Raw genomic sequence first — 25,015 nt, forward strand, 5'->3', positions numbered from 1 at the left:
TGGAAAGTACAGTATACTGAAATGGGAACTGTAGCTATTTTCTCTTTTATATTTAAAGCTGAATTATCTTAGTTTTTCTTAACTAAAGAAAGTATGTTGTACTAAGAACTCGAGAAAAATGGAGCAAGAGGAATACCACTGGATAAATATTCTGCCTTACTGCTGTATTGCCTGCCTCACTGCATCCTCTTTACTCATACCATTCCCTGTTAATAACTTCTTGTCCTGACATGGTCTCAATCTTCTCTGCTCTTAGCAGTGATCATATATATAACACAGAGTGCACATCAAATAGTGTGATGTGAGAAGCTAAAAAGAGATCTGAATGAGGGTAAGACCACAAAGAACTGAAATGTCTTCCAAATTTTCAATTGAAAAACTCAAATTTGAAAGTTAGCCTAATGTGTTTTTCACCTTAAGTAGTCGGGTTTGAAGAAAAACAAGAGTAAAAATAAATTGGCTTTTTAAATGTTTTATGGTTTCAGATGGATTAAAATAATTTGTTAGCAAGGTAAGAACCTCATAAAGTTATTCTTGTAAAGTTAGGGGTTTGTTCCTGTGTTTTGGTGTATTAGCAGGGCATAGGAGAGAATATTATTGTGAAGTCTGTTGAGCTGCATCAGTGAACAGCTCATTAATCTTAATAATATTGATTATGTAGGCGATTGGTGTGTGCTTCAAACCTCGTGTCATCTGTCAGTCACAGGGACAAAAAGCGCAAGTCAGATGCTGGCCTTAATCTCAATAGAAGAATAAGTAGAAGGGAGTCTTTAGAATTTGTAATGAGGGCCACTAGAGCAGTTTCTCTGCAGCTTTTGTAATACAGTTTTAAAAGTCCTTCAAGAAAATGTTTAAGTCATAGACTGTAATATTTCAGTCTCTGACAGGATACAATAGCTAAAACTGTTGCAGGTTCTTATAGAATTTGCTTTGTTTCTCATCCATTTTCTGTTTAGTTTTTGTTGACTTGCCATATAATATCCAGAGAAGTGACTAATTCTTTGTTTCTTCAGTTCAGGAATTCCATATATATTTCACTAAGAAATTGCTACACTTTTTGTTTGGTTTAATACATTTATATTGCCACTTTTTTTGTTTTGCAGAAGAACAAATGGAAGACTGCTTGAACTCAAGTTGTGATTATCTTTGCGGAACTGAGAAATCAAAGAGACAGAGGACAGAGGTAGCAAAACATGCCTGTCATACTTGGACTGATATTCATATATCCATGAGCGCATCAGTGAATTCTCCGTCGCATGGCAATGAGCAGAAGAGCTTAACACCAAAACGACATGCCAGAAGTTTAACAAAGAAACAGATTATACAGCACACTTTGGATGACAGATTGTCTTTAGGAAAGAAACATTTAAAGTTTCCAAAGAAAAATCAGAAGAATGAGACGTGCAAGACTACTTCAATTGCAAATGAAAGTTCTCTTCTTGAGGGCTTTGGTCATATTAGTCCTTCCAAAAAAATAGTCCAGTTAAATACTGCTCCTGCTTTGATTGACAGTTTCTCTAATTCAGCTATGAATAGTGAAGACTTAGATGCATGTTCACTGGATAAAAGCTTCCCTGTTGACAGAAATGATTATATTCTTGAAGACAAGAAGAGGAAGAAACTACAAACATTACCAGGTTTGAAGCTGGCTACCTCAGAACTGGGTACATCATGCTGTAAGGGGTTCTTGCAAGCAGTTACTATGTATAGCAAGTCTTACTGCGCTGAAGAGGCTTCTTATGAAGACTTCTTTTCATCATCTAATTCAAATGAAAATGAAGTACGAATACAAGTACCAAAGGAATCACAGAATCCTTCTGAAGTTTGTTGTAAATACTCTTTTACAAGCATGGACCTACATGATGTGAGTTTCTGTGAGCTACGTAATACTGGCAAGAAAAGTAGGAAGAAGTCTATTTCAGTGAATGATTTTCCACTAAAGAAAAAAATCAAACCAGCTAAACGTCCTGGAAGCATACCATTAAATATATCAGGTGGTGAAAAAGATGACACTGAAGAAGCTGTAGATTCTGATGATGTGAATAGGCTGCCACAGCATGCTCATGAAAAATTCTACAACAATGTGAATTACTGTGCTCATACTACTGGTAAGTTACTACATAGAGCTGGAAAATCAAAAGATATCATACTGCATTAGATATACTAATGCAATGAAATTGCAAAATGAACTGCCATTCCAAAAGGAAAAATATTTCAGAAATACACCAAAAGAAGAAAATACTGTGGTACTGACTTTATTATTGAGTAAAATAAATGAGTCCATAGAATTCAAAAGAACACCTATTTGTTTTCCCATACCTTACAAACACAAAGTCATAAGAGATAAGGAAACTGCTCTCTGTGCACAACAAAAGTAATGTTGAGCCTTCTTTTCTCCTAATCTCCTAACTTTCTGTAGCAGTTCAAAATCTGTTTAAGAAACCAAGGTCTTTCTGTTTTACATGTTACGGTGCTCTTGTAAATTGTTTATTAGTAACTCCTCATCATAGGTTCCCTTGTTCAAACTATTTTCAATTCACAAGTAAAAATTGTTACCAGAATTGCAGTTAGGATCATAAAATCTCTGGTGGAAAAAAACATTTGAGTTAGCAGTTTCTAACTTGTGCAGTGATGAAGATGAAATAAGACCTGCAAGAGTTGCAGTGTAAGTGTCTTGTTGACCCATGACTTTTTTATATGGAACTGACCTTAATTTTTAATAATAATTTTAAGACTATTTTTTATATTTAAGCATTTTCAAGTTGGTTTAGTATAAGATATTTTTATGTAAATGTATACTAAAATACTGAATCTCAGGAACTTCACTGGATGATGCTCCTAACTTGCATTGGGGTAATCATTTTCAGATTTTGATGTTTTGAGCTTTGTCAAGCTTTACATAACTTTTGTAATTATAATTGTATATTTTAGTAATTTATTTTCCCTAGAAAATTCTGTAGAAGTGTGTCAATTGATTGTATAAAACTAATTATTAACTTAAAGGGCTCGACAAACTTGTTATCAGACTTATGAAATCCAGTGGAAATGTTGAACCATGACTGTGCCTATATGTGTGAGTAATAAGTTACTGAACTGTGAGCTGCTATTTTGAGTTCTCTACACCTGTATTTTAATATCTGGAATGCATCATTTCTAACACAGTTAAAAAACCAGTGGATGCAGGCATATGTTATACAGGTAAAAATGTACACCCATAAATGACAACTTTCTGCTCCAAGGGGTAGATGAGCCATAAAGTTGAGGTGTCTATGTTGGATCTTGTTCTCACCAACAAGAAGGTGCTGGTGAGGAATGTGAAGCTCAAGGACAGCCTTGGCTGCAGTGACCATGAAATGTTGGAGTTCAAGATCCTTGGAGCAGGGAGGAGGGCATACAGTAAGCTTACTACCCTGGACTTCAAGAGGGCAGACTTAGGCCTCACCAGTGATTTTCTTGCTAGAGTACCATGGAAATAGGTACCCAAGGTATATTCAAGGATTGTCTCCTCCAGACTGGAGAACAACGCATCTCTACAAAGAGGGAATCATGGAAAAATGCCAGCAGGCCTGCGTGGATGAACATGGAGCTCCTGGACAATCTTAAACAAACAGGTAGCTTTCAGAGAGCAGAAGCAGGGAAAGGTAGCCGGGGAGGAAGACAGAGAAATCGAACAGCCATGGATCTGATTAGGAAGGCTAAAGCACTATCAGAAGGAAATCCACCCAAGGATATGAAGGGTAAACAAAAAAAGCTTTAGGTGCATCAGCAACAAACGAAATACTAGGGAAAATAATGGGTCCTCTCAGGAGTGACAGAACTAGTTACCCAGGTTGTAGAGAAGGCTGACAAACTCAGCATGGTTTTTTCCCCAGGCTTCACCAGCAAGTGCTTCAGCCACACCACCTGTGTTGCAGCAGGTGAAAGCAGGGATTGGGGGAATGAAGAAACTGCCTGCTGTAGGAGAAATCCAGGTTTGAGACCTCCAGCTCTGGAGCCCCCAGAACAAGAAAGAAGTTGACCTCTTGGAACAAGCCCAGAGCAGGCCACAAAGATGATCACAGGACTGGAGCACCTCTCGTATGAAGACGGACTGAGAAAGTTGGGGATGTTCAGGCTGGAGAAGAGAAGGCTCTGAGGAAACCTAAGAGGAGCTTTCCAGTGCCTAAAGGGGGCTTACAAGAAAGCTGTAGAGGGACTTTTCTTGGGGGTATGTAGTGATGGGCCAAGGGGGAACAGTCTTGAAATGAAAAAGAATAGATTTAGGTTAGATATTAGGAAGAAATTCTTTATTCTTCAGTGTGCTGAGGCACTGGAACAGGTAGCCCAGAGAAGTTGTGAATGCTTCATCCTTGGAAGTGTTCAAGGTGAGTTTGGATGGAGCTCTGAGTAACCTGGTCTGGTGGAAGGTGTCCTTGTCTATTGCGCTAGAGTTGGAACTAGATGATCTCTAAGGTTCCTTCTAACCCAAACCATTCTATGATTCTGTGAAATAGACGAACCCACTGTAAGAGGTTTTTTGCCATGTGTCAATGTACTAGAAGATGATCCTTAAATGCTGTAGGTCCTAATGTCAAAGAACAGTCTGGTTTTCATTAAACAGTCATGGAAACAAGGAGAAAAATCACAGAGTATTCTGAGCTGGAAGGCAGGGACCCACAAGTGTCACCGAAGTCCAGCTCCTGGCCGTGTACAGGACAGCCCCAAGAATCACACCATTGCCTGAGAGCATTGTCCAAATGCTTCTTGAACTCCATCAGGCTTATTTGCTATGTTTAAACTTAGGTATTCCAGTTAATTTTAGATTTAATTATAACTTTTAAATTCTAACAACTAAATTATGATCTCTGTTCATGTGTGATGTCATGCTTTTATTTTCATGCTGGACAACTTTTTTAAAATAATAGTTTTTAGAGGACAGAAAAAAAAAGGAATGACATTCAGCAAACATAAGTTATCCAGTGTTTATACTTTTAATCCTTTTTGTTAGTTCCAATTTGTGTTTGTAGTGATTTTAATAGTATTTGTGTTTTATCAGTGATGGCCCTTTTCCCAAATATGGTATATTCAGCTTTGTGCATCTTTTGTGTAGTCAAGTAGGACCTCAGGTCTGACAGCTTGAATAAGCTCACTTAAAAATTGAATGAATCAATAATGTAAGCGAAGTTGTGTTTTCCCTAATAATGCAAGGTTTGTGGAAGAAAATGAAAATCTTGTATTGCACTTACTCCTGTGATTCTCTATGATGGAATAATTGATTTTTATTAATTGTGGATTAAGCATTTCCTTTTTTTAATTAAATGTAATTTGTTTCTTGTCCCTATTAGTAAATAAAGGGTAAATTGGTGGGTTTTTTTCTGTATATTGTACATTATTTGAAAACCGGTAAATCCAGTATATTTTTAAAAACGAATTAATTCTCTTTGTTTGTCATATATATATATATGGTTAGGAGTAATCAAATAGCTATATAAAATATTATATCTGTAAATGTTTTAAATATCAAACATTTTTCTTGCCCATTTTTTTGTTGTGATTTTATGTCAGTGACACTTTCACCCAGTATCTTTAATGACAAGAAGATTTGATAAGGTTTCTTTCCATAGACTACTTGGAACATTTCATTTTAAAGTAGAAGTGTAATATGCAGGCTTGTCTGAAACCAAATTTTCAAGGCCTAACGCTTATGTGGTAGCAAGCGTCAGGTTCCTTTGTAGGGCACATTCAAGACTGCCCAGTTGTTCTGCTGAAATAAGTACTGCTACTTAATTTCCTCTTACTCTAGGTCATGAGACTCTTCATCTGAAAGCTACAACAATAAATAATAATGGACAAGGAATGCAAGAGTATACTCTCTTAAGCTTTTATCATACTAAAATAATTTAGAAATTTGAACTCAGACTTAGCATTAGTTCCAGACTTAAAAATAAACTTAAGGCTTATCTGGGTGAATTTTATATATTTATGGTAATGTGGAAGGCAAATATTATCTTAATTGGCAAAAAGACTTAAATGAAGAACCATTTTACTGTAATTAATGTAGTTCAGTGTTAAGCTGGGAAATCTGGAATATCATTCTGGTGCAAGAAATCATTGTGTTTAATTTAGATTAATGAGTTTTACCTGAGTTTCTAGGTGCTATGGGGCTTAATGCTGCAAAAATACTTTTTATGTCTTTAAAACACACGTGAAAACTTCCTTAGATTGATGTGCCTTTTGTTTTTTTCCAGCTTTGGAAGAAGATAGGCTTACTAAAAATATTGTCTAATGTCCTCTTGATGCCTTAGGTTTTAACTTTTATATTTTTCAAATTCTGTACTGCTTGGTGCATGACTCTGAAGTTTCTTGTAGCCTGTTAATTTCTGCTCTCTCATGCTAGGTAGACATAACAAAGCCTCTCTGGCCCTGCTTTCCAAGGACACCAAGACTGTCCTAGGCCAAAAGTATAAACCAGAGAGCCACTAAGGGGGGGGAAAGGTGAGGGGAAAACTGGAGTTTTAATTGGAGAATTAACCCTGCTATGCAAATGAACCAAACCTATAAAAGGGTGAAGAACTCGTGAGCTGGGGTCCATCTTGGGGTCCATTTTGAGAATAGCTTCAGAGTCCCCAGGGTGTACCTTTGAAAGCCTTTCAAATAAATACCTACTTTTTTTCCCTTACTCCTGTCTAGTCTCTGTTTCTGGGAGGCCTCTTAAAGCATCACTCTTGATATTTTATTATGTCCTTGTAAAAAACAAGTGAGGCATGAAGAGGAAAAATTTTTCCTTTATTCCCTCTTTTGTTTATCTTCACAAAAAGTTGAATTGTAACTATTAAAAGAAAAAAGGAAAAGTATTTTTGAATACAGGAATAGGTTGAGGATTATTTTGATGTAGTCAAATTTGCAAAGCCTGATGATACTTGTCCTAGAGCATATAACAAACTACATAAAACTTTTATAAATGATTAACAGGCTCTCTCTGAGGACCTGGGGGTTTTCAGCAGACTTGAAGAAACTAAGTTCTGTATAATAAAAACTTGGTGTTTGCCCATGCTTCAGTAATATCTATAGTAATAATAACAACACAAGGTATTAAATATGCTGTGCATATGTACCTGAAGGATTATTAATGATGACAAATTTGGACTTAATTTCTTCATAGTTGGGGTAAATACCTCTATGGATAAGTACAAAATAGTAGATACAATATAACTTAATTTAAGTGACACTTCATAACAATATTTTTAAAGTAGAGAACTGATACTATAGAAAAAAATTTTATTAGATAGATGTGGTTTATTTGATCGAGCAGAACTAGCTCATTTTGCCTAATCATTGCTTTTTAAATCAATGGAAATATCAAATGGAATTTTGAAGATAATATTCTGGTTCAAAACTTCTCATTAGTGTTAAAATGATCATGAATGAGTAGAAATTTAAATTGCAAAGTAAAATCACTCTAATTTGTGATAATGCTTCAGAGGGCTCAGTTGTTGATTTTGGTGCCAATCATTGAGCAGTGTTTTGGAAAAACATTTAGGGGATCTCCTGGACCACAGTGTCAGGAGTTACCTGCATGTTTGAACTTAGTTTAGGGATAACTAACGCTGGATGCAATTGCTTCAAAAAGTTCCATCAACTTTAAAGTTCTCTAGGAAAAGCTGCTAAAGATGAAAACTCATTATTTGTGCCTGAGTGACTGCTTCAAAAAGAAGTAATCAGGAAAAGACAGAAAATAGTGAAGCTTGAGACCTATAGGATGGAAAACTTGGAAAGTGCTTGAGAAATCCTGATAGACAGGAATAGCAAAGAATAGTCCTTATTAATGTAGTGCCTAAGATCCGTGAACTGGTAATCAGAGATAAGGGACATTATCTGGTCTTCCTGCTTTCCTGTAAATATGAAGAACCCACAGAAGTGAACCCTAACTGGAAAGAAGTCCAAGAATACAGGTCTTAAGACTTTAAGCCCAAGTGCTGTGGAGCATGAGCATTCAGGCCAAGAATAGTAAAAGGAATATTATAGCACTTTTCACTGCTGGCCCCCAACCCAAGCTACCCCTCAAAAAAAAAAAGAAAAAAACAAACCTGAAATAACCTAATGGAAATTAACAGAGACTACTTTGGGTAAAGCAGTGGAGTACACGATCTCCTTACATCCTATGCAGTCACGTTGTTAGGTTTTTTTTAAGGTTCAAAATACATCTTTAAAAGTTCTGTTTTTCATGGAAAAAGAGGTCATTTTTTTTTTCTTTATTGTGTGTTTTCTCCTCTTCTACTTGCCATCAGTCTTCCTCAGTGATTAAAAACAATGGGTCTCAGTGCAATACTAAATAAAATTAGCGTAGTTATTAGTTGTCTCTTTATTACATGACACTATGTGTCATTCGAATATTGAATTTAAATCAACAATTGTACCTGAAAATCAGGTTTACATTTATTACACTAAGATTGCTGGAATAAATTTTTGACTAGTTTAAAGATTATAATTTTAAGATGAGTTATCAGTAACGGATTGTAATTTGATGTTCTGTTAAATCAAGGATTAAGAGTTTAAGTAGCTGACAGAGAAAAAATTATTCGTAGTTATATATGCATACTAAATAAAGATAGTACTCTTCAGGATGTTCCAAAAGTAATCAAAGCAACTTAGTTAGCAGGAGCTAAATTTAGGCCACTTTAATCACTAATTAAACTTTCTTTAACTGATCTCATCCATTTCTTTGAAATGAAAAATTAACAAATGCTCTAAAGTAGACTTTATTGAACGACATTTGGGAAAAATTCTTTCCTTAAATTTTGAATAATTAAAGCTTAATTGTTTAAAAGATACATCAAATTATTTCATCTTAGGCAAGCTAATTTCTCAAATGATTCTGAAGTTTATTATTTAGTTCTTATAAAAGTCATCCTGACAGTATTGAAGAATTAAATGTGTTAATTCATAAAATACGTAACGAAAAATAGTGCTTTTTGACAGAGTGCGTTCTTATGGATGGTGCCTTTTGATATATAATAGGTCTGATATGCCTGCATGTGCACAGAATCCTTGCCTGCTAACAGTTTGCTAGATTTGCTTGCAAAGCATTTGAGAACAAGTTTCAGACCTTCAGGTCATTTTAGATAAACAAAGTGTGTACCAAAAGCATTGATTTTTAATAAGAAAATCTAGCCACTGATGCTTCATATGCAGATATCTCTATGCAGAGAAATTGCATGTTTTGTAATAAATAGAAAGCAGTTTAGCAGATTCTCCACTTGTAGTTAATACATGGTTTTCAAAATATAGGAAATTGGGAGTTTTGCAACTCATTTATTTCCAAGAAGAGATACTGAAAGATGAAGTCAGATGCTTGAGTGTCATTCCTTTACCCTAACTGAAATACAGTGAAAAAATAACTGGTACAACTTATTAACGAGTATCTTAAGTGTACATAGCACTGTGATATGATAAAATAATTGGTGGCAGTTCCATTTCATAAGATTGCATTTTTCATTTTAAGTTTCTAAATTTGGTTTCTAGGTGATGAAGTTTCAGAGTGTCATGTTACTGATGGCTCTTGCAAAGTTTTTAACAAACGAAAGAGTAAGCACACTGGGGGGCTTAAGAAAAGCTGGAAGACTCCAAAAGGTCAGTTTGACTGGACATTTGCTTTGTTAAACTCTTTTGTGGAGGATCATTGACCGACTTCGTATGTACAAAAATTAAAATAAATTCTCTTTGCAGTATCAATTTTAAAACTTTTCCTGAATCTATTCTTGATATAATATGCTGATGGTCTTGGTGTATAACCATAAAACTCAGCTTCTGGTAACTTGTGGTGACAGAGTCCATGCCAAGCTGACACCATAAGGGAGGTTGGTAAGCCAGCTCAAACTGAAAAAAGCTGAAAAGCCACTGAAGTTACCTGAAAAGATGCTTGTTCCTTTTGGAGGAGTTACTAAATGCAACAGGTTTTTTATTTGTTTTATACTGGATCATCACCGGTGGATGTTTCTGCAGAATAAAGATTTATGCATGATTTTCTTTTAGGTTCTGGTAAAAGTAAATTTCTCAATTTGGTATTTGAGCTCAATTTGGCTGTAAAAAAGGGAGAGAGGATTGAGTCAGCACTGAATCTTTTTTTTAAGTGTTTTTCCTTTGTAAAAGTCTTTTAAGTAAATATAAAACTGATCAGGAAAATAAATATTAGTTCTTTTAATCAGTAAGTAGCAAGTCAATTGAAATGAGTGCTGAGTTCTTTTGAGAATGGAAAGTCCTAAAGCACTAAATGATATCTGCTGTCATTAACTATATGAAATGCGTTAGGTGTTTCATTGGTAGGTACTGGTGGGGTTTCAAAGAGACTGATCACCGATTTTGATACTTTTTTATGTAATAGTTTTGTGCAGATGCAATTACTAAGTTGTTCAACATTTTAAACATCCTGAAGAGAGGATATTAATCTCCATGGGCCAGTGATCTCTGGATTAAAATGATTATTTGACTTGTCTGCATTTTGCTACTTTTACGTTTTTTAAATATTTATTCCCTTTATTTTCCTAAATATATTATGTGTAAAATTAATATCTAGAATGTAGAATGTATAAATCACTCTAGATCCATGTCCTATAGAAGCATTTAAGATAGTGCTATCTCTAGGCTAAAATATCTCTCCAGAACAGTTTCTGGCACAGAAATCTGACTGAAGCTGCTACATATAAATCCACAAACCACACTCAGTGGCTCTTTCTAAGGCTATTTGCAGAAAGTGTGCTTGGAGATTTGTCAGGTTTGTTGGTACTGATTCCTTCTCCAGTGAAATTACTCAACAAGAGCATTATACATCAGTGCTAATTTTGCCTCATTTCTCTTAAGATCCCAACATAATGAATATATAATGAAGAGAAAGAAAAAGCAATATGAAATTCTATTTTACTGTTCCTCTTTGTCAGATCTGGCCTTGCAGTCAGAGGTATCTTTAAATGGTTCTACTTGGTGTCTGCTTGCAAAGCATGCTCTGTGAGGTGTTTAACAGTAGGAAAGTTAAGTGGGTGCTAGAGAAAATTTCTATTGAGTGTTTTGAGATTACTTCTTTTATCCATTCATTTTATCTTGCTGATAATACCATTTCACTCAAATATCAATAAAATAGCAGTGTATAGTTTCATTCATGTCAAGAATGCTTTTTAAAACTAATTTTAAAGGTTTTCATTGTCAGCGTGACTATGCAGATTCATATAGAGACAATTTTGGGGAAGGACAGGTATTTGACTGAAAAATAAAAAAAAAAATTCACAAAAAGGTGCCATGTGATTAACTAGGTGCTATGTCTGGCAATGAGACTGGTGCTCTGAAAAGTTTAAATTTTAAGAGAATATTGTTTTGAACAAAATAAGACTCTGTAAATTTTTGTAACTAATTATGTTGCAAAACCTCTCTAGTACCAATCAGAATATGTTCTTGAAGCTTTATAAAAACAACCAAACATTATGCATCATTTTTATTTAATACATTTTTCCAGTGGCTACAGTTTAAACATTGCAACATTTTGCTAACTTTTGGCAATGTAAAAGTTAAGTTAGAAAATGTTAGTTGGTTTCCTTTGCATAAAGAAAGAAGTGGGAGAGAAATGGCACAAATATCTTTAAAAATATTATTTTATTGAATCATAGTATTATGAAGAATTTCCTAACTTAATTTAAATCTTAAAAGAAACTTTTTGCTAAAAGCAAAACTGCAGAAGAAATGCCATTTCCTAGATATTTTCATGGATGAACATTTCCACAAACGTGACTATGTGAATCTTGAGACAGACCATATTGCTGGGAATCTGTTGTAAGTGTGATCTCTTAAATTCATTACTTTGCTTCCTAAAATAAGAGACAGCTATGTAAATTGCAGCTATCTTTTTTATAGAAAAAGAGTTTGAAATGTAATACCTCCTTAAAAATATTTTAGATGCTTGCTGAATGTAATTCCCAGATAATATCGAAACTGAAACTTCTTAGTGTACTTTAGTTATAACTCATTCACTGTGGTGTATGCTACAGTGAACACTACAATTCTAACTCATTCAGTACAGTGAACGCATGTCAGCAGGCCTTTGGAGTTCACTATGTGATGGTAAATATTAAAAAAGCCATGGAAAAATATCTTTAGGAAATAGGACTAGGTCTAAGTCTTAACATTATTTACTTCTCTGGTTCTTTCAATTTTTCATTTGTAGTTTCTTTAATAGAAACCAAGCCATAGGTTCTGTATTTCTCTGCTGTGCTATTGTGTTATGCTTTTGTTTTCTTCAAAACATCATGCAGGTTGAGTTTCTTGTATTTTGTTTTAGCTGAAGTCAAAACCAAGAATGACTTTGTTTAGATACTTGTGATGCCATGATGATTTTTGCCTTTTCTTTTATACCCATTATACCTTTTTACAGCTTCTGTATTCCTAATGCTTTTTGCCTACATTCTTGGACTTGTTTGTCAAGCTAAGAGACTAAACATTTTAGAAGCTTCGTAGTTAGGGATCAGTGTGCCCCAGACCCCAAGGTCCTCTCCAGAACACATTCTGTAAACCAAGACAGAACCATCCAGGGGAAGGTTCCTTGGGGAGGGGGGTTCACTTGAGCCTCTCATTGGGGAATCTTGGATAGATATGCTAATTAGTGAGACCTATAATGTTATACCCAATGTTGGGGGGGTGCATCTCGATGCACATGACCTGGATGTGTGCACCTAAGGATCCTTACAATAAATCCCAAGGTAAAATCCCTTTTCCCCTTCTAACCGTGTCTGACTCTTGATTTTAAGACCAGGAAAAGGCATCACTTGTATATTACAATTTTAGATTAAAGTACTCATAATTTCTTTATCTATACTCTTTATGTCGGCATGCTTATTGCACTGTTAATGTGGAAGATGTCTAATCAAATACATGTAAAATTGTAATGTCAACAAACAAAAGCCACAAAGACAGAACAGTTTATAATGGCAGCTGCAGGTGTGTTTGGGGAAGATAAGTAAGATTTTCAGGAATCTTTAATGGCTTCAGGAAACAAATTTTGGATTTAAAACAACACCACCACCCCGAAACCAAGACTTTTGGTAAGTTCAAAGGCAGCACATATAGACAAATTTATAAAATTGACTCTTAGTTTTGCGGCAGAGTTGGTAAGGATAAATGCTGTCGATTAATGCTTGTGAATGTCAGCAGGTGGCTTCCCTGGTCTAGAAATCTAAGTTGATGCTACTGGATTGCAGGGATAAAATAAACCCTTTTTGCATTGTGATTTGTTTTTCAATTATTCCATGAAATTGGATTCATAATTCTGTGTTGCTTTGCACAGGGAGGACAAAGTGAAAAAACTAAAATTCATCTTAAAGCCGAAAATGTATTCAAGAAAGTTATTTACAGTAGTGGTGAACTACTGGTATGAGGTTGAGTGCTCATTTTATTGCTTATTGTCACAAAAAAGGTTACGTTTATCACAGCGCCTGTTGCATGCCACAAGTTAAATATCTTGTACTTTAAAAAGATCAGAGACTCATTATTATTAACCAGTTAACTGCCATTTTTATCCAAATAAAAATTTGTTTTATAGTTTTAGAGGGATAGGAGAAGTGATGAATGTCTTTTAAAGCATCTAAGAGTTTCACGTCACTAGAAATACAATTGGAATAAATTTTAAAATGAAAAAAACCCTTAAAATACTGTTTTCTGAGTGAAAAGAAGAAACTCTTTAACCATGTGAAAAAATGTTTTTTTCACGAGAGATAATTAAAAACATATTTTCACAAAGAAGACAGTATGGACTTAACTGAAATTCCTTCAGTTTTGTTTTTAAACAGATTCATCTTGGCTCATATTTCTGTAGCTCTTGGATTTGGGTGAAGGTACATCAGCACTGATCTTAAGAGATTTTTTGAGAGAAGATTTTTACAAGCAATCTAAGCTCATGCTGTGGAACAAATAGGGTGAAGCAGGCCATTGTGAGATCCTGTTATCAGAATCCTTTTTTAAATTACTTTATTCATGACAAAACAAATTTTAATATCCTGAAAAATCTGTTACTATGAAACATGAAGCATCTTGCCAGATATTCAGGAAAGTAACTTTATGACTATATTTTATATGTGCATGCATAGACTTGTCTTAGATTGTGTTGGTTTAGGGGACAACATAATTTTATGTTTTCCTTCCAGTTTTGATTTGTAGTTGCTTTGAATAGGTACATATTTTAAATACTGATACTTGAAATGTTACTGGCTTAGAGGCACAAATGAATAGGACAGTGAATTAGACAAGGTGGAAGCATGCAAGCTCTTTTAGAGTTAACAATGAAGAAACTGGAACTACCTACCTTTATGGTTTGGGGAAAATGCTTGATGTAATGGGGGTGGTCAGAGGATAGCACTGTGAAGGATGCCTATGAATCCCATGGTTTGAGACAGTTTTAAAAATACTTCTGTATGATTAATCCCATGACTATTTTCACTCAACCTTTGCGAAGCAGTTCTGGTTCTGGACTTCCTCCAGCTAGTGAATTTGTCCCCCACACTTCTCCCACATCAAGTTGAGGGCTTCCAGGACAGGAGCCATACTCTTGGCAACTGCTGCTATACCTTACAGTGCATGCTTTGGGCCATATCCTAATGTCAACAGTTTTGTTATCACCCCTTAGGGATGCTACCATGCCTGACAGGATTATCTCCTGTAGATGAACCCAGTGGGTTGATTCATGACCTTGGGTCACTAGAAATCATTCTCTTTATGACAGGTTTCATATTAGCTATTTGGGACTACCTACTGAAGTGCTGTGGTCTATTTCTTAAAAGTGTCTTGTAAAATCAGTACCTTTCTATGGCAAAAGGCACATGCTCCTCTCAGCTCAAGCTGTTTCCTGTTGTTCCAGGGACACTGGCAGCTGGTGTTCACGCTCTTGTATGTGTTGCTGTTTGGAACACTGGAAATGTGCTGTGACAGTGAAACAGGAGGTGGTTGACTGTAGCTTGTCATCTTAGCAGGCAGGATAGTAAAGATCCAGGAACTGAATTTTCCTAAGTTTTTATATTAAATTGTCACTAAATTTCTGTTTCCTCAACAAATCAACATATTGATTATTTTTCAGACCCTTCTTCTAAAAGAAGACATAGAGGATTAAGTAGATGGAGAGTTTTGGGTTTTTTTGTCCACATAGAATTAAGGAAAAAAAAACACCGTTTCTTTTTTTTCCCCAGAAGATTGGTAGGTTTGGTGACTTTTTATGAGGAGACTGTTTATGAGGCTTCATGTAAAGTCAGAACATATTTTTTATTACTACTTTTAGGCAAGTAGGAAATTGCTCAAGATCTATTCACAGTGAATGGTAGATAAGGATAAGCACCAAGAATAACATCCTGGAATATCAAGTTATTTGAAGTACATCTATGTCATCTCCATCCTTTTGAATAAAAGTCTGTGGCATTCTTGGATTTAATGGTGGAAGGAAGGCTTAGGTACAAGAAGCAAATGCAGCTCTTTCTGGCTCAGAGCATGAGGGGAACAGTACATAAACCTTGTGCAAGAAGTCAGATCATAGAGTCCATGCTTGAAGCATACCTCATTGCTGAAGATATGTATGTATGCTGTTCTTTTCCAGTTTTGAGGTACACTGTGTTCACAACCATCATGCCAGAAAACCAAATAATCCACTGGACTGCAGCTGACTTGGCAGAGAATAACTGTAAAATTGAAACTGTTTTCCCTCTTGGCATCAGGAACTATCAGGAGGAAAAGCAACTGCTGCTTAGATCCTCTTTTTTTTTCTTTTTTTTTTCTTTTTTTTTTATTTAGCTCTTGGGAAAATGAACACCCTACTTAAACCTGCTGGTATCTGGAATGACTCTATAGGCTGGAAATCCTTTTGTTAATGGGTCTCCTTTCTAAATTATAGTCTTGCAGCTCATGAAAATTGTTGAAAATCAATCTGAACAAAAGATTTCCTAAACTCCATTGCATCAGCATCAGTGTCTTCATCAAGTTTTTGTGGTAATAATTTGACAAATATTACCATTCTGTTCTTCATTGGAATTAAACATTTGATAGATTATTGGTGTGATCTTTGTAGAATTTAATTATGAGTTTACAAACAAATCTGTATGGAACAGAAATATAAATAGGCAGTCAGTCAAATAGGAAAAAATCTTGCAACACATTACATATGCACTACAAAAATCTTTTGTTTTTCGAAAATTTGTCTGCAAGTATGATTAATTCATAATCCTTCAAGATTCTAAAAAAATATTTGGGGGGGGCATGGTTAAAAAATTTTTATTCTACCCTTCCTAATATTGCTGTTGCTCTTTAAAGCATGACATAAATATTGTTCAGTTGTTTACCATATGGTCTAGAGGGCTGTAAAGCTTTAAGTCAGGTTGTTGGCTATGTGCCAGTTTGGACAAATTTGGAGGAAAATATCCTCTGATAGAAGCCAGGTTACAACCACTCTTCTTCTACCAGGTTCAGGAAAGAAGAAATTTTCCTTGGAGGAAAGTGAAAGAGGTACAAACTATTTATTTAACAAACACGCAGGAAAAGGATAATAATGCTAAATAATAAAACCTCTCGCCATGGAGAGAAACCTGGGAAAATTTCAGATTTCTTCTGTAGATGTAGTCTCTCTCATCCTTGGAGCTGGGTCGGTGTGGGCCCACCTCCGTGGCCTTGGTGGAAAATTCTCCCAATGTGTTCTGATGTTGAAGCAGTCCAGAAGAGAAGAAGGGAAAAACCAAAGTCCCAGGAAAACAAAGTTCAACTCTCCATCTCCCTCTGGAGAAAAGGAGCTGAAAGCTGGCTGAAAAGCAAGAAGGGTGCTTCCTCCACTCTTGCTGCTGCAGAAAAAGAGGAGTGTGTATCTGTGTCCTTGAACAACTGTTTTGAAAAGTTCGCTTGGTTTTTTCTCTCTCCCCCCTCTCAGGCTCTGTTTAAAGGCACAAAAAAGCACAAAATTAATTTCTAGGGATAGAGCAACGATAGGGGATACACATCATAAAGTCACCCCAAGACAATTATCATCAACAAGTGGCTTAAAATCTTGTCAGCAAAGTATTTACTGAAGTTTACAATCTTGTATCTTAACACAAAGTTAACATAAATCCTGGCTTGAGTCTTTTGGGCTGCAAACATATTCAGGATTATCTTCACCTCAAATTCCACTCATTGTTGCATAGTTGGCAGTCTCCAGAAGACTTAAACTATCCAAATTAACTTCACACTGCTAATAATTGTGCAAACCCACCACGTAACAGTTGGGGTAAAGCAAAATGGTTTTTTCCCCTCTTAAAATGGTTCCATACCTACAGCTTGCACAACAGAAATGTGTCTCTGTGTCTCAGTTCTTCTGCCCAGTGACCCATTGTGAGCAGAGTTAATGAGCCACTGATGTCTCCAATGAAGTAGCTGAGGCAAACATTGATTTCTAATGAACCGTCGATGATGGGTGACAACCATCATGACCAAAACTTGAATGCATGGCTTGACAAGGTCTTAAATATCAAGCAATTAATTTCACTGGAGCTACTCTACTGTTGCCCACTACCCTTGTGGCTTCTTTTTTTATCTCACAATAAGGCCATATAAATCTGAAGCTTTATAAAGTGCTTTTAATTGGTCATAAGTCAGCTGTCTGGAGGCATTGTTCACTTCATTAGATCATTATGAGAGTGTAATCAATTTTTTTGTTTGAACAGATGAAACAGATTCATTCTATAGCGTACTCTTTTTTTGTTGGAATTATTTATAGAAGGGTACAAACTAGTTTTCTTAACCTTGGTGAGGCTGGAGTTAAGGGGTGAAGTTCATCTTGCCTAAAATTTCAGCAGAAAAAAATTAACTGTGCATGACTTTCTCACATATCATTTGGGAAGGTGAGTATACATTGGGCATTATTTGGTACTAATGACAGAATTAATTTGCTCCTTAGTGTTGTCTCTAAAATGTTTCTTTTTGCCTATACCAGTTTTCTCTGTAACATAGTGTTGCCCCATGATAGCCCTGGTTCCTCTTCGTCCTGTCTTTTGACTTTTTTGGGGTAAACATGTACCATTCCTTCACCTGAGCTTTCATCCTAGAATCTAATCATGTTAGAATCTAAACTATAACGTTCCTTTCTCCTCCCCTTAGCATTCCACTTCTTGAGATTCGCTTCTGTCACATTGGTAATCCTGCTGGCTCTTTCTGATACTAGAAAAACGTTCTTCACCCAGAGGGTGGTTGGGCGCTGGAACAGGCTCCCCAGAGAAGTGGTCACAGCACCAAGCCTGACAGAGTTCGAGAAGTATTTGAACAAGACACTCGGGCACACAGTGTGACTCTTGAGATGTCCTGTGCAGGGCCAGGAGTTGGACTTTGATGATCCTTCTGGGTGCCTTCCAACCAAGGATATTCTATGGTTCTATGATTTCCTCAGGTTTCACATAATAAGGTAAAGACATGAAACTTTCCTGGTAAAATACAGTTGAGAACTGGACTGCTGCTTTTCCTGAGTGATGCTGACCAGGAAGTCAGTCCCTAATTTGTACCTGTTGGAAAGGCTTGAGCTTGGAATGAGAATCACTACTGCCTGTGCTTGTAGAATTGATAATGTCACGCTGATTGATGTAGGAGTTTTTTGGTTGCAGTCAAATGATTGGGAAGGAGCATCTCCTCTCCCCTTAATCTTTGGCTATCCTAACAGAAAAAGTCCCTCTCCAGTTTTGCTAATGATCACAGATGGGTCAACCTGTCCTTCAAAGTTGCAGAATGCTGGGAAAGCTATCCCTTGCTACAAAGTTATGCATTCCTATGGTTGGGGGTTTTTTATTTTTCTTAAATATAGTTGTTAGCTATGATTGGGTTGCATGTGGAAAACTGAAAATGTCAGAAAGTTGTAAACTCTGACACTGTTGTCTGAAAAGTCTGAAGCTACTCATTCTCTCTTATCTTGCAAACACGAGTTCTAGGGGTTCCTATGTCTTCAATTACAGGATTTCTCATTATTTTCTTGTATTTGGCAGTGAAGGAAAAATGATGCCCAGGCACCTGTCACGTCATCTAATTTCTCGGTCTTCTAATAGACTGCTTTGTTTTTCATCTTTCCACATGGCAATATTTGATTTAGTTAGGATGGGCTCATTTTTTCATATCTTTCTAGGACCAAAGCAGAGGTACTATATTTGGTGAAGAAATTACAGTTGAAATTGACTTTTGCAGCCAGAGGAAACTTGAAAAATATCAGTATCAAAGGACTGGTAAGAGAAAGGTCAGCCAGAAAGTAAATTACAGCTTTGAATAATTGCTGTTTAAAAATACTGAATAGTAATCATTCATTCCAATTACCAATTATTTGCAGCTATGAGCCACAATTACTTGAACAAATTAATGTTATACTACTTATAATATGTTTCTAAAAACAGCTTTAAAGTTTTGGGTCCTCATTACAACGTTCTTAGATAGAGGCAGAGTGAAATTAACCTGATATTTTTAATATTCCTATACTACACACAGCTCTGTCTTTTGGCTCATATACTATTAAGACTGAAGATTATTACTTCTGAAATGGAGTTGTAAAGACAAAATTGATTATAAGTGTACTAAACCAATTTCAGAACCAGCTGATGGACTTCTTTGGAATAGCCAAAGAAAGGGATTTGAAGATTATAAAACAGTATAATATACTCTCCCTTACACTTTCTTTGCTCACACATGCACTGTTTTTTTCCTGCCTGCCTCCCACCCTCCAAAAGTTCTTTATCCCTTGTATATTGGCCAACCCACGTAGGGTATCTTGTTGAGTCTGAAGTTGAAGATCTTTTTTCACTCCACTAAAACACATATCTGAGTTTGAGACTACTCTGAGGCTTATTTCTTTCAGAACTTCAGTCAACTCTAAGGCACAAGAGGAGCACTTGGACTAAGTAATATGCAATCTAAAAGTGCTATTTATTGGTTGAAATAATTTCTTGAAAAATATTTGAGACATGGGTTCTTGACTGAAAGACACAATGAGGCCTAATATACATAGGCTTGAATTTTATCAGTCACAAATCTAAATGTATTCCTATCAAATTAATTCTTTGCATAAATACACTTTATTCTTGAGAACTAGTCTGGAAAAACATTTTATGGTCTCATTTTCATTCATTTGTCACTTACGAAAAAAAAACTCATGACAAGCTTAATGAAGCAAAATTTGAGTTCACCTTCTTGAAAAGCAGGTTTTACAAAACAGGACTTTTTTCTTCTTGTCCTTCATCTCCAGGAAACACCAGCTAAAATTTAGAAGAGAGAAAGAATACATTTTGATATTGGATACCTCTTTTGTGGTGTAGGTCAGTTAACATATAGGAAGTATCACTTTTAAGTACTGGGGAGATTTACTAATACTGTTTCCTTCTAGCTACTGAAATGAATGTTTTCTATTTCAGATGACTTAGAAAAATCTTGTTGTTGGCAGACAGTAAAGAAGTACTTAATGCAACTGTGCTTCTAAGAAATATATAAAGGAAAGCTGAAGCTGTCATTTATAACAAAGTCTGTATTCCAGACCTCAAAAATAACTCAGAAAGGAGTGTGTGCTCTGACTCAGGGTATGGATATGCAACTCTTCAGGATTCAGAGATTAATGGTAAATAAAAGGACCAGTTAACTTAATACCACCTTTTCCAGTGTTTTATTAATAATAATCCTCCTATAAAACATGCATTAGAACTCATAATGATGCTCACCAGATGTCTTTTTGCTGGTCAGAAAAGTAAATGCTAACTCTTTTTTTTTTCAATAAAAGCAACATGTAAAATGAAACAGACACAAAAAGCACAGAAGAAAAATTGCATATTGGGGGGTGGGGGAGAAAGCAATTAACTTGAAAAATGTAGAACTGAAAATTAGAACATAGTTTGGCTAAGTTTTCCACTTGGTAACTGTAATTAAAGAGAACTGCTTGTCTTATTGAAGCAATAAAACAAAATATTGTCTGCTTAGCAAATGACCTTTAACTTGCAAAAATATGCAGTTCTGAATGCAAATGGAATAATAGCTTGGAAGAAATTAAATTTATTTCCAATTTCTACATTTTGTGTGCACCCTCCTGCATTCTTAAGTCTTTGAATCACTTCTAAGTGCACTGACAAGACATTTGTTCAGAATACTCACTGCATCATCTTGTACACGATGTGTTGTAATATAAAATCTGCAATTCAAAAGCTGACCTTGCAAGGTAAGGTCAGGACAGGCTGTAGATTTCCCGATTTGTGTGGATCCAGTATTTTTTGTGACCTATAGACAAGGTATTAAGGAACTGCTAACAACCATTTTTGCTCTGAAACTGAAGAAGCAGCTGTAGGATCTCAGGCTGCTCTGGCCTTGGTTTATAGTATTGCTTCTTTTTTACCCAAGTTTGGCAAAAATAGTGGTATGATTAGTAATACTTTCATAACATTTATAAAAAAAATGCGAGAAAGGATATTTTTCTGCACATTCTGAACTGACACATCAGGATTTAGCTTTAGAGCTAATACTATACAAAGACCCTCAAGAACCTAGTGCAATTTCTTTGTGTGGATTTAACTCCAGACTTTTAGACAAGGAGGTTGATTGTGATGGCAATGAGGCTTGGCTGCAGGTAGTAAAGGAGAATGTCATGACCGTGCTGAAACATACACATTTGACGTAGATGAGTTCTTCCACCCAGAAAGACTGGATAGATCAAAGCAAAAGCTTGCTTTTAAGCCTTGTTTTTGGCCTTCCCAGGCTGTTACATCCCAGAATCCTTTAATGCTCATGAGTTTATGGAGATCCTACCATGTGTATTAAGACAGTATGAGGCATATACTCATAACTGTATAATGTGGCATCACGTCTGATTCTAATCATCTAACCTAACCTGTGCAGTAGTGTACAGTCCTTTGGACACAAGAACCCTTACTCATTGTGTTACTAGATGCCCTTTTTGAGTGTTTATTCTCAAATGTTGTGTATGTAACTTAATACAATAGGTATATTTGATGTATCTTGTTGCGTTGTCATTATTTTTATTCAAATTCTTTATGTGTAAAACTCCAGTGTAGAATTGAGTTGGAACTTCCAAAAGCAATTAAATGTGACTGCTTGTTTGGAGTTGGAAGTAATGCAGTAGAAATTCTTTTGGCTAAGAATAGAACCAAATTTGATCAAGATAAATGCATATTATCTTCTTTTCAACTGTCAGTCTATCACTAGAGTAAGATTTCATCAGTAAGTATTGCTGGTAATAAGTTAGAATTTGGAAACTTTATTTCCAAAAAATACTGCATAGAATTTCTTTCAAATATTTCAGTGCAAAAGTTTCGTCCTTTTTTCTTTTGAAGTTTTATTCCATTTTACTGTTATTTGGGTTTATATTTTCACATTGTATACATATTCAGTGTGAAGTATTCAGTAGAGCTTACATAGTCTGGTCTGAGTGCATGTTTATCATGAATTTAAAAAATTATTGAATATGCTACATTACATTGCTTCTGAAGACTTAAATAGTATCTGGATTTTGTGGTTGAAATTACCGTGTTGTGTTGAAATGACTACTACTTGAGTTATCATTAATACCTGCCTTGTCAATGGAATCTAAATTGTGTTTTATTTATGCAAAGAGTGTTCATATAATGAACAGTCATGATGCACATAATTTGTCTACATTCTGTTAGTCTAATAGTCTACACAGATAATTCCAACTCCGTTCTTAAATATGAAAGTTTACTTGGTCTTTCAATAGAGAACAGTTCTGTACTGATAACAGAGGTCAGATGGAATTGCATCAGAGTTCTCTCATTTGTTCTTTGATTCATTACTGGGTAAAATGAGTTGCCCTGAATTTTTTTTTTCCTGTGCTCACAATTCAAAATATTTTTGTGCTCTCAGCTCAGTATATTACTCAAAGGAAACTGAATTTTAGCAGAGACTTTGGGAGCTTACCACTTGTGGTTGTGTTAATATATTGGGGGGCAGAAGTGGGAATTAGTATTTCATATGGAGCCGTAGCTATCTGGAAAAATAATTTAAATTCATATAATGGTTTTGAAAATTAGGAGTTTTTTGAAATCATTGTATAAAATTCAGTCAGTCTGTTTTTACTACAAAATTAAAATGTTTGTGTATATTTATTTGTGCATGTTCATGTAGCTACAAGTAATTCTTAGCTAAGATGATCAAAACCTCTTACATGTGTTTTTGATTACCATGTTCTGTATAGTTATGTATTTCTCTGATACTGCTAAAAGTCATGTTCTATCCTGCCTCTGTGCATACTGGAGGCTTTCATGGTCAGTGGTGATGAACTTCCTCCTCTTCTGACCTCTGTAATAATAATTCCTCCCAAGCTTATTTAAAGTCCATAGGGGGCAAACATTCCTCCTTCTCACATAAGCTATGGGGGGTATTGCAGGAGAAGAGAAGGGTGCTTTTTAAGGTGTCTAAGAATTGCTGATTTGAGGATTGCTGTATTCTTTGAGTATACCCTGTGTGTTACATTACTTGGACAACTTTTATTTGCTAGAAAATACTGAAGAGTGAAAGAATGTTTACTTAACCTTGACATAAAATAGTGATGTTGTGCCAAAACCCAAAAAAAATACACTATCAAAATAAAAACAAAATAATTAAAATTATATTTTACAATAAATATGCTCTTGTTTCTGAAGCATCCCAGCCAGTTTCTGCCTTTCTTTTGGAATAAACTGGAATTTTAAATTACAGCTTTTCTTTGTTGTAGGTAAGCTACCTTTTCCTTTCCATCTGATGAAAAGGAAAAGTCAGTAGACCAATACTGTTCTTATTTCTATGGCATCTCAGGCTGGAAATCCTTTGCTTTTTGTTTTTACTAAAAAAAGCATTCCTGTCTTCTGCTATATTGTATGCTGTGACATAAAACATGATTGAAGAGTTTTGCTTCCTTACATGTCCTCAAAGTTTAATATTTCTAGAATATTTGTTAATTAGTATAGACTCTTCTCCAGGTGATACTATAATTATGGAGTAGTTTACACCTTTTAATATAACATTTTCTAACTTGAGGTTTTTTCAGATTTTTGATGTTTTCTTGTTTCTTTCATGTCTCTTCCCAACAAGGACACTAGTTGCAACAAATATGTCTTCTGAGTAAGTATTAACCATTTTGACTCTTTATTCAGCCCACCATTTAAATTTGAATGTTGATAATTTTTTTAAGCCTATAGAAAATGAAATTTATCTTTAGGCTCTGCACTTTATTTCTTTCTGTATTCTAGCTAGGAACTTGTACATGCATGCATATGTCATTGTTATTTGGACTGTATATGTATGTCTTTGATGCAGTGGTGCAGACTGAAGCGGTTCCATAGGTGAGTTCAACAGGGCTTCAGAGCAATAAAACTAAAATCTTAAGCAAGTTTTGAATTTTTATGAAGGAAATGTAAATAGTAGTTGTGAAGAGTAAATGGTTCAGTCCAACACAGCCTTTTCACCATACATTTTAATTATTTCTATTTAAAAAGTCATAATCTGAAACATCAGTTTAAAATGTTTTATTTCATATGAATAGTTGCAGAATAAATATCAGTTGTAGGCTTTTTAGCAACTTAGTTTCAAAACATTAGAAGCAACTGCCACTGCATATTTTGGGGGAGAGTTAATAATTTTCTGGCATGCTCTTATCATTCTCTTAAAAGTCTTACAGCATAAGGAACATCCAACAAAAACATGATTCCATATTTTATACTACACTTGCTTACAGTTTTTGAATTCTTTTTCAAAACTCAGGATATTTATACTACCCAAAAATCTGTTTCAGGTTTGATATAACTAAATGCTGACAGTAACACAGATAAAAATACTCAGAAACAGTACTTAGTGGCTATGCTTTCAGAAGTTTTTTGTAAAAGGTCGTCAATAGCTATTAACAAGTATACTTATGTATGTCAGAAACATAAAATGGAATTAATAGTTTTCTTCTGTTTAATGTGCCTGGATGCTAGTAACACCAAGACTATAAAATGAACTTCACAAGTCATGCAATGCAGGATCACAGTAGAGG

At 35.3% G+C, this 25,015-nt stretch overlaps 1 protein-coding gene across 1 annotated transcript in view; it reads left to right on the forward strand.

Annotated features, from left to right (window-relative positions):
* Positions 1 to 25,015, forward strand: part of MCPH1 (microcephalin 1) — a 131,798-nt gene that overhangs the window by 14,124 nt on the left and 92,659 nt on the right. Inside the window, 4 exon segments of the mRNA XM_032104607.1 lie at positions 1,104 to 2,112; positions 9,367 to 9,371; positions 9,505 to 9,608; positions 24,065 to 24,102. Of these exon segments, the coding sequence (XP_031960498.1) occupies positions 1,104 to 2,112; positions 9,367 to 9,371; positions 9,505 to 9,608; positions 24,065 to 24,102 (1,156 nt within the window).

This window comes from Corvus moneduloides, chromosome 3 (genome assembly GCF_009650955.1).
Source record: "Corvus moneduloides isolate bCorMon1 chromosome 3, bCorMon1.pri, whole genome shotgun sequence".
In the NCBI taxonomy this organism is placed as follows: domain Eukaryota; kingdom Metazoa; phylum Chordata; class Aves; order Passeriformes; family Corvidae; genus Corvus; species Corvus moneduloides.